The sequence below is a fragment of the Carassius carassius genome, chromosome 4 (genome assembly GCF_963082965.1).
Source record: "Carassius carassius chromosome 4, fCarCar2.1, whole genome shotgun sequence".
Taxonomy (NCBI): domain Eukaryota; kingdom Metazoa; phylum Chordata; class Actinopteri; order Cypriniformes; family Cyprinidae; genus Carassius; species Carassius carassius.
Window position 1 is genome coordinate 11,891,950 of NC_081758.1, and position 11,132 is coordinate 11,903,081.

An 11,132-nucleotide genomic window follows, 5' to 3' on the forward strand; every position below is an offset into this window, starting at 1 on the left:
TTCCACCCAAATCTTTACCAACCAATAGAAAAATGCCATACAGCCGCTGGGATAAAACAGTAATTGCCACGTTAGTGGACCAACCAGAGCAGCGAGATCGCAAAGCGATAACCAATTAGATTCCTCAAAACTTAAACCACCTCCTTTATTCGCTTTCCCAGATGATGACGTGTCCAGAAGGTACCGGAAGCAGCGTTGTTGCTCCAAAAAATGGCATACCAGACGATCCGACAGGAATATTTACAGATTCCAGTGGTCACTAGATCTTATACCACCGCCTGCGTCCTCACTACAGCCGCCGTGGTAAGTTAACGGATGAATATCAGGGTCTCAAGCGCTATTTTCTGCCGTGTCCTCGTCCCTCTGCAGTTAAAGCATAGCTGGTCTCCTGTTGGATGCTATCAGGACGTATTTACTTAAAAACCTCCGGTAAAATGTCTTACCTTGACAGTTAAATGTCAAACGGACTGCTGAAAGTAACTTTGCTTTTGATTTCACTTATTATTTGAGTGTGATATTAAGTCAGCACTAAACACCGTTTGTGTGCCTGCAACATGTCATTCGTATCTGATTATGGCGTTTCATTTGTTTTCACAGCAGTTAGAACTCATCACACCTTTCCAGCTTTACTTCAACCCAGATTTAATATTGAGGAATTATCAGGTAAGGGTCAAAATAAGCTTTTCTTTGAAGAAAAGTCTGCTTTGTTTTATATCTAACCTGTAAAACCCTGACATATTCAATAATAGTCATAATAACCCTTTAGACTATATACAATATAAATAAGAAAAAAAGAGTTTTATGTTTTGTATACATTATTGCTCCTGTAGTATGATACAGAATAATATGGAGCTCATACTTGAGAAGAAAAAACCCCCAGCTCACTTGTATTTTAGAGGCCTAAACCTCATTTTGAAATATAGCTAGCAATATAAAAGTTATACCTTAATGATTCATAAATATTATTTCAAGATCTCACAGCAAAAACGTGTACAGAACACAGGTGGAAATTTTTAGAAGGCCTTTTACTTATATTTATATAAAAAAAATTGGCCTATAATTAAAATGACAGAAGGCATATAGAAGATTGTGTACAGTAGGTTTTCAGCAAAGTTTTGATCATGTTGATAATTTGGAGTCCTTAGAAAATAGTGTATTAAATATGATACGAAAGGGTTAATATTGCAGCATGTGATTTAAACATTTCTTTGTGTGTGTTTCCATAGGTATGGCGACTAATAACCAACTTTTTGTTTTTTGGTCCAGTTGGGTTCAACTTCTTATTCAACATGATATTTTTGTATCCTTTATTATATCATGTTCTTAGTGAACCGCTAGATTGTGTAGGTAGTCCGTGTAATGGATCCTTGACTAGAGTCTCACAGGTACCGGTACTGTCGGATGCTGGAGGAGGGGTCCTTCAGAGGGAGAACCGCTGACTTTGTCTTTATGTTCCTCTTCGGTGGCTTTCTCATGACTGTATCCTTCATATATTCTCAAAAGAGAAGAACTCATTACATTTACCTCTAGAACCTCTGTCTCTTCTGTATATAACACATTAAAACCCTGAAACATAACTTGCTCCAGAGCAGAGAATAAGTTGCTCTGGCTATTACTCATCCTGAAAGTTACCATCGTGTTTGGAACTGAAAGCTGCGTTCATCCGCTTAATTCCCCTTAAACATAACGTCACATTACTTGCTTCCTGTAAAACCCCCTGCTGACATGGCATTAAAATATCAACAACCTACCTACATAGTAAAAATAAAAGTTTCAAATGATTTAAAATCATAAGTTTATAAAAGACTGAAAAAAAGAGGAAAAGATTCAAAGGATACATTTAAATAATATAATACAGTATTTGATTGGTTGATACATATGGCATTGGACGCAATGTTCCAACTTATACAGGTATACAATATACAGGTGCTGGTCATATAATTAGAATATCATCAAAAATTTTATTTATTTCACTAATTCCGTTCAAAAAGTGAAACGTATAGTATATTCATTCATTACACACTGATATATTTCAAATGTTTATTTCTGTTAATTTTGATGTTTATAACTGACAACTAAAAAACATTTTTAATACAACTAAAGACCAATACAAAGAAAGGATTTTTAGAAGTCTTGGCCAACTAAAAAGTATCAACATGAAAAGTATGAGCATGTACAGAACTCAATACTTAGTTGGGGCTCCTTTTGCCTGAATTACTGCTGCAATGTGGCATGGCATGGAGTCGATCACTCTCAGGTGTTATGAGAGCCCAGGTTGCTCTGATACTGGCTTTCAGCTCTTCTGCATTCTTGGGTCTGACATATCGCATCTTCCTCTTCACAATACCCCATAGATTTTCTATGGTGTTAAGGTCAGGCGAGTTTGCTGGCCAATTAAGAACAGGGATACCATGGCCCTTAAACCAGGTACTGGTAGCTTTGGCACTGTGTGCAGGTGAAATCTGCATCTCCATAAAGTTGGTCTGCAGCAGGAAGCATGAAGTGCTCTAAAACTTCCTGGTATATGGCTGCGTTGACCTTGGACCTCAGAAAACACAGTGGACCAACAACAGCAGATGACATGGCACCCCAAACCATCACTGACTGTGGAAACTTTACGCTGGACCTCAAGCAATGTGGATTGTGTGCCTCTCCTCTCTTCCTCCAGACTCTGGGACCCTGATATCCAAAGCAAATGCAAAATTTACTTTCATCAGAGAACATAACTTTGCACTACTCAGCAGCAGTCCAGTCCTTTTTGTCTTTAGACGCTTCTGATGCTGTCTGTTGTTCAAGAGTGGCTTGACAAAAGGAATGTAACAGCTGAAAGATGCTTTAGATCAGGGATCCTCAAATCTGGCCCACGAGATCCACTTTCCTGCAGAGTTTAGCTCTAACCCTAAACAAACACACCTGAGCAAGCTCAGTGTCTTTGGGATCATTAAAAAATCACAGGTAGCTGATGTTGATCAGGGTTGGAGCTAAACTCTGCAGTGCATTTGCCCTCCAGGGTAAGATTTGAGTAACCCTGCTGCAGATCATCATCCTGTCCTAGTCTCTTGAGAAGTTCACAGAATGAAATACAAGTTTTCTGGTACCGTGGGAAGAAAAGAACAGCAAAATGAGTCACCTCTAACTCTAACCTCTAGATGTAGACCGATATAGCAGCTGACCTCCACTGTGGTCAATTCAGTATACCATATATAAGCTTTTATAAGATTACAAACAAACATTGCCTGTTACATTTGCACAAATACTAGTTATAATGTTCTTAATGGCTTTGCAGATATTTGGCACATTTGTGAATCTTGTGTTCTTAGGCCAGGCTTTCACCATCATGCTGGTGTACATATGGAGCAGGAGGAACCCAAGCGTGCGCATGAATTTCTTCGGCCTTTTGAATTTCCAGGCGCCTTTCCTCCCCTGGGTGCTCATGGGATTCTCTCTGCTGCTGGGAAACTCCATCATCGTAGACCTTTTAGGTAGAGATTTGTCTGAATGATCCAAATGTTATTATTAATGCAAATTTTAATATGAAGGAATCATTTTTTATACACTTATAGTAATGAATGAATCTGTTGTTGGTGTGAATTCTGTCTTTTCAATGTAAGGCATCGCAGTGGGACACGTGTACTACTTTCTGGAGGATGTGTTTCCCAACCAACCGGGTGGGAGCAGATGGCTGAGGACTCCCTCCGTCCTGTGAGTGCTATAGCTTTGGTTATTAGGCTGCATATAATGAATGAAAAGTAGAGTGTAAACATCAATATTGTGAAATATTATTGCACGTTTTCTTTTTGAATATATTTTAAAATGTAATTTATCCCTGCGATGGAAAAGCTGGATTTTCAGCATCTTACACCAGTCTTCAGGGTCACATGATCCTTCAGAAATCATTCTGATATGCTAAAGAAACATTCCTATTATTGTAAATGTTGAATTATTAATGTTTCAGCAGAGCAGCATTTATTTGAAATATAAGTTTTTTTGTAAACGTATAATGTCTTTACTGTCAGTGTCACTTTTGATCAGTTTAATGTATCCTTGCTTAATAAAAGTATTAACTTCTTCCTTTTTTTAATGGTAGGACTAGGATAAGTGATAAACGTGACACCTAACTGTTTTCAACATGTGAAGATTGTATTAATCAAAGAATGCTGAAAAAAAAAAATTATGGTTTCTACAAAAATATTAAGCAGCATGACTTTTTAGAGGAAGTGAAGTGAAGTGAAAGTGACGTACAGCCTAGTATGGTGACCCATACTCAGAATTCGTGCTCTGCATTTAACCCATCCAAAGTGCACATACACACACAATTAGAGGTTAGGGGTTCGGTGGATTGCAGAGACTTAAACCCACAACCTTAGGTTAGGAGTCAAACTCTCTAACCATTAGGCCACGACTTCCCCTTCTTGTAGATAATAAAAATAAGAAACCAAATCAGAATTTCATAATCAACATGAATAAATTACTTTTTAAAACCTAATCAAGTAGAAAACTGTTATTTTAAATTGTAATAATATTTCAACATGTTTTTGTAACTGCCATTTTTCATGAAATTAAGAGCTTAAGAGATGACTTTAAAAAACATAAAAAATTGTAAAGAATGGTGATGTGTAGAAACCATTTATATGAAAGATCAATATGCTGTTTTTATCTTTTCACACCCATACTTCTGTGCCATACAATCTGTAACCATCAAAGAAATAAATAATATTATGTATACATCTAATGTATATGTGTGTGTGTGACCCTGGACCACAGAGTCTTAAGTTGCTGGGGTATATTTTTAGCAATAGCCAAAAAAAAATCATGTTCTATGAAGACATTTTGTAAATTTCCTACCGTAAATGTATCTCAACTTTTCTTTCTTTTTTTTTTTTTTTTTTTTACTAATTTGTGATTAGTAATATGCATTGCTAAGAATTTATTTGGTGAACTTTTAAGGTTATTTTCTCAGTATTTAGATTTTTTTTTTGCACCCTCAGATTCCCGATTTTCAAATAGTTGTATCATGGACAAATATTGTCCGATCCTAATAAACCATACATCAATGGAAAGCTTATTTATTCAGCTTTCAGATGATTTATAAATCTCAATTTCAAAAAACTGACACTTTAAGGGATAGTTCACCCAAATAGCAAAATTATGTCATTAATAACTTACCCTTCATGCCGTTCCAAACCCGTGAGACCTCGGTTTATCTTCGGGACACAGTTTAAGATATTTTAGATTTAGTCCAAGAGCTCTCAGTCCCTCCATTGAAGCTGTGTGTACGGTATACTGTCCATGTCCAGAAAGGTAAGAAAAACATCATCAAAGTAGTCCATGTGACATCAGAGGGTCAGTTAGAATTTTTTGAAGCATCGAAAATACATTTTGGTCCAAAAATAGCAAAAACTATGACTTTATTCAGCATTGTCTTATCTTCCGTGTCTGTTGTGAGAGAGTTCAAAACAAAGCAGTTTGTCATATCCGGTTCGCGAACGAATCATTCGATGTAACCAGATCTTTTTGAACAAGTTCATCAATTCGAACTGAATCGCTTTAAACGGTTCGCGTCTCCAATAAGCATTAATCCACAAAGGACTTAAGCTGTTAACTTTTTTAATGTGGCTGACACTCCCTCTGAGTTCAAACAAACCAATATCATGTACTCAAACAGTACACTGACTGAACTGCTGTGAAGAGAGAACTGAAGATGAACACCGAGCCGAGCCAGATAACGAACAAAAGATTGACTCGTTCTCGAGTCAAGAACCGCTTCTGTCAGACGCGTCCGATTCGTGAACCGAGGAGCTGATGATACTGTGCATGTGTGATTCAGCGTGAAGCAGACCGACACACAGAGCGTCTGAACTGAACTGATTCTTTTGGTGATTGACTCTGAACTGATTCTGTGCTAATGTTATGAGCGCGAGTAAACCGAAGGCTTGAATCAAGGGCAATCATCGCAAATGACGCCATTACGTCGAGCACAAAAGAACCGGTGAACCGTTTTCTTCAACCGGTTTATTGAGTCGAACTGTCCGAAAGAACTACTGGTGATCCGAAAACCGATGCAACCGGTTCTTGACTCGTGAACGAGTCATTATCTGGCTCGGCTCGGTGTTCATCTTCAGTTCTCTCTTCACAGCAGTTCAGTCAGTGTACTGTTTGAGTAAATGAATTACTCTGGGATATTGGTTTGTTTGAACTCAGAGGGAGTGTCAGCCACATTAAAAAAGTTAACAGCTTAAGTCCTTTGTGGATTAATGCGTATTGGAGACGTGAACCGTTTAAAACGATTCAGTTCGATTTGGTGAACTGGTTCAAGAAGATCCGGTTACATCGAATGATTCGTTCGCGAACAGGATATCACAAACTGCTTTGTTTTGAACTCTCTCACAACAGACACGGAAGAGAAGACAATGCTGAATAAAGTCGTAGTTTTTGCTATTTTTGGACCAAAATGTATTTTCCATGCTTCAAAAAATTCTAACTGACCCTCTGATGTCACATGGACTACTTTGAAGATGTTTTTCTTACCTTTCTGGACATGGACAGGATACCGTACACACAGCTTCAATGGAGGGACTGAGAGCTCTCGGACTAAATCTAAAATTTCTTAAACTGTGTCCTGAAGATGAACAGAGGTCTCACTGCTTTAGAACGACATGAGGGCGAGTTATTAATGACATAATTTTGCTATTTGGGTGAACTATCCCTTTAAGACTGGTTTTGTGGTCCAGGGTCAGATATATATATATATAATGGAAGCAGTCAAAAACAACAAAAACAGCAATGATATACAGGTGCTATAACAAGTCTCAGTTAGCTTTACACAATACACGTAGCAAGGGCTTTTAAAGAATATAATAAATAAACAGAAAACAGATAGAATCGATAAAGAATAGAGGAAGCTAGTGTTAGAGGTCTTATATATATATTTATATATATATAATATAAGACCTCTAACACTAGCTTCCTCTATATATATATATATATATATATATATATATATATACACACACACATACACACACACACACACACACACACACACACACACACACCGTATTTTTAGGACTATAAGTCGCACCTGAGTATAAGTCGCATCAGTCCAAAAATACGTCATGATGAGGAAAAAAACATATATAAGTTGCACCGGACTATAAGTCGCATTTATTTAGAACCAAGAGAAAACAATACCGTCTACAGCCACGAGAGAGCGCTCCTTGTTTTCAGAGGTAGGCTACAGGAGCACTGAGCAGCATAGAGCGCCCTCTCGCGGCTGTAGAAGGTAATGAGGTAATGTTTTCTGTTTAATGTTCATTTCTCGCGGTTCATGTCAAATAAATTTTTATAAATAAGTCGCACCTGACTATAAGTCGCAGGACCAGCCAAACTATGAAAAAAAGTGTGACTTATAGTCCAGAAAATACAGTATATAAATATTAGGCTTTGTTTTGAAGTAAACATCCCTTTTTTTTAAATTTTCAGTAAGATGCTGTTTGATGCACCTGAGGAAGACGCCAACTACAACCCTCTCCCTGAGGACCGTCCAGGAGGTTTTGCCTGGGGTGAGGGTCAGCGACTAGGAGGCTAGTCTCAACCCCCATGTGCCTGCTGCCTAATGGACATCTCTGAGAGCAAGAGAAGGAAAATCTTCTTCTTTAAACTCGTTTCGCTTGTGTAGAAAAGAACAGGAGCTTCACCCACTGAACAAGAGAGAGACTTGTAGTTTGTGTGCCTGGAAATCATACGCCTCAAAATATCGGCAAGGCCCATAATGATCTTCTGACTGTAGACATAGGTTTCCAAAAAAAGAACTGACTTTTTGATATGTTGCTGTTGCTGCCCTGAACAACAGCGAATACAACCTGAGCAGCTGTAAAATACAAATATCTATTGATAGTCACCATTTAACTTTTTTTCTTTTTTTTTTTTAATAAATGTATAAAAAAAAGTTTCAGAGTACTGGTTGTCTGTGTGTTGTTTTTCTTTTCCAAAAAGCTTTTTGTTTATAGATTCTCAACATCGATTGAATTTGCATAATCATTTCCACACAAATGTCTCAAGTGATGCTTCAAGAGAAAATGACAAATCGCATGACATTTTTAGAAGATGTATTGCATTTATAACAATAGTAAGTGAAAGATTGGTTTCTATGAAAGTAAACAAACTTGTCTTATTTTACATGCTTTTAGAACTTGTTTTTGCTCAAATAATGTATAATATAGTAGTTAAAAATAGTAAATGTAGGAAAAATAGTTGGTTTCTGGGTCTGCTCATGTGTCCGTCTGAAGGGAAACTAAATGTTTTCCTGTTTTTTATACTATGTCATCATAATCCTCGCCATCATCAGGGATTTCAATTTCTTCGTAATCCACAGAGACAGTGTCTTTGTCTTGACTTTTATTATCGACGGTGGCGTACTGTGGAGTAATGGTGGGTTGTTGGGGCACAGGAGGATTTGTCTCATCCAAGACCTCCTCATAGTCTGATGCGGGCTCCAAATCCTCACAACTCTGAACCACTGGAAATTCAGATATGATATTGAACTGGTTACATTTCTGTTTGCTTGTGGTAATATGCAGAGAGAAGTCTGAAAAGCATTTATCCCATCCACATAATAAGCTATTTTCTGTGAATTTGCAAGACTTCAGATTGATTGAAATTTTGGATGAAAACCGGGAGGCTTGTGACTGTCCCATTGACTGCCAAGTAACTTACACTGTCAAGGTCCAGAATAGTCCATCAGTGGTTCAACTGTAACGTTATGAAGCGACGAGAATACTTTTTGTACGTGAAGAAAACCAAAATACACATCACAATAGCGCCATTTGAATATGAGCTGGACGCAAGCAGCTTAAGCTCTTCTGTGTCAGCCGCTCTTCACAGATGCGTTGTTTTTGTTCAAATCAAAGCATAAATACACGTAGAAACCGTAGTCTCAACACAGAATAGCATACACAGTTTGCATTCATCAGATAATCTCCAAAATATCTATGGGAGAGTCAGAAGCCTCCAGGTTTTCATCAACAAAACAACGATTTTACGGTTTGGAACGACATGGGGGTAGGTGATTAATGACAAAACTGATGACACAATTTTAGTTTCAGTGCAATCCTTTTAACACTGATAAAAAAAAAAGAGGCTGCGAGGGACAGATTTTTAGTCATGGCATACTATAAAGGTCATGTCATTTTTGCCAACTCACTATTTTATGGAGTTTTTGTCTATTGAAAGTTTTCAGAAAGACATTTTGTACACGTGCCTGAGTGTGCCATGAGGCATCAATATTTTGATCAGTTTTCCTGGAGAAACTCCATTTTAAATGTGTATTTCTGCTAAAAGATCATTTTGTCAATGTTACTGACCTGACACACATGGACTGAAAGCTACAAAACTGGAGTTTTGGATTTCATATTTCAAAGGGAAGTGACTCTCGAGTTCAAGAAAAGCCTTTTATTAACCTTCTTCATGAATATTTTTGCTCATAAATGAAAATGAAAGTAAAGGGGTATGTGTAGAGTAAAGTAAATTAAAGCATCTTTGATAATATATTAAAACGAAACTGACCAGAATGCATGGATTTGAACTGATCTCTGGAAGGTAAGGGTGGTCTCTCATTCTCAAGCTCTTTGTGATGAACTTGGTTGTTCCTGTAATGAAAAAAAAAAAGTCATTTATTTTAGAGTGTAGCACCTTATTTTGTGAAATAAACATCTAGTCTTAAGTGAGCCTGACAGACTTACTGGGTTTTTAAATTTGTGTCATGGTAATGATTTGGTCTTGCTCCTGTACTGTACCAAGCAGCTAGAAAAACAGGAAACAGAGATTGAAGGATTGAAATAACAAATGTTAAATAAAATTAACCAAACAAGAGTGTTATACAACATTCAAACTGCTATAATAATATAGTCCAACCCTTTTAAATTATAATCATATTTGGGTATTTTTTTTATTGTATTTTTTAGAATAAGCTATAAACATAGAGTTAATGGGTGGTGAATTTATTCATTAAATTTACCACAGTAAAAAGTGTGATAATTAACCCCTGTTGAACACAATCCCTGTACAGTTTCCAGATGTATTTTACCTCTTTTACTGATGCAAACATTGATGATTATGAAAAGCATTACTATCAACAGAGACACCAGAATGATGGCCAGAAGTAATATTATCCAGAAGTACTGACGTAAAAACTCCATCTGTGAGATGAAACAGAAACTGTTCAGATTCTATGATATATCACTATCAGAAAAGGATATTTAGTTAATAACATACTTGAAACTCCTGCTACTTCTTCTTTTCAGGACTGTTCAGGCACATGCTTGAAGTTTCTTATTTTCCAGTCAGCTGTGTTTCCTGGGTGGAGAATGTTAAACTGTGTTTGGATATACTTTGAAAGCTTTTTTGTAAGTTTAATATGCTTCTAAAAGCTACTTGTAATGACAGAAAACTAATCTATATGCGGGAATGAATACAGTCATTTTTTTATTTGTAATATGTCAGATTTATCTCTATGGCGCACAAACAAAGTCTCTCTAGCTCTGTCATGCTCACGGCACTCATTCTGCAAGAGACCAAGCTTTACACATGATTAGCTGACTTCCTGCGTCATTCTTTTATTAGCACTGGTTTTAGCACTTTTGCAATGCCACCTAATGCATCTCATTCCATTAAACTTTTTAGATTTAAAATTGGTTTATTTTAACAGTTCAGTATTTTAATAATGTACAATATTTTCACAAACAGAATGAGAACATAGACCGTTATTCATAAATTGAATTGTCAGTGCAGACTCACAGTCCAAATGGTTATAACAATCAATAAAGGAAATAAAGTAAAGGAATAGTAGGCAATAAGGAAATATATTAGATACTGATTTCTGATCTTAGATTGGTTTTAAAAATATTACTTAAAAATAAATAGCCAATGAAATACTGTAATGTTGTGTTTCTGTATTCTAAACCACACTGGAATTGCTAGTAATTTATAATCTACACTTGTTTATTATTTTATTATTTTATTTTATTTTTTCGTAAAAAAAGTTTTACAATGGCTGTTCGTAAGTGTTAGTGAAAATGAAAATCAGATGAAACATAATTACCTTTGTCTTCAGTATAGATCACATTGGCCTTGCA

The 11,132-nt window shown here is 36.6% G+C and overlaps 1 protein-coding gene across 1 annotated transcript; it reads left to right on the forward strand.

Moving 5' to 3' along the window:
• Positions 1 to 145: 145 nt before the first annotated feature.
• On the forward strand, positions 146 to 7,959 carry LOC132134849 (derlin-2). Its single transcript, XM_059547167.1, has 7 exons — positions 146 to 303; positions 598 to 663; positions 1,227 to 1,300; positions 1,386 to 1,479; positions 3,287 to 3,482; positions 3,612 to 3,702; positions 7,483 to 7,959. Exons 1-7 carry the CDS (start codon positions 211 to 213, stop codon positions 7,586 to 7,588), a joined length of 720 nt encoding a protein of 239 aa, XP_059403150.1. The 5' UTR covers positions 146 to 210; the 3' UTR covers positions 7,589 to 7,959.
• The last annotated feature ends 3,173 nt before the right edge of the window (positions 7,960 to 11,132 follow it).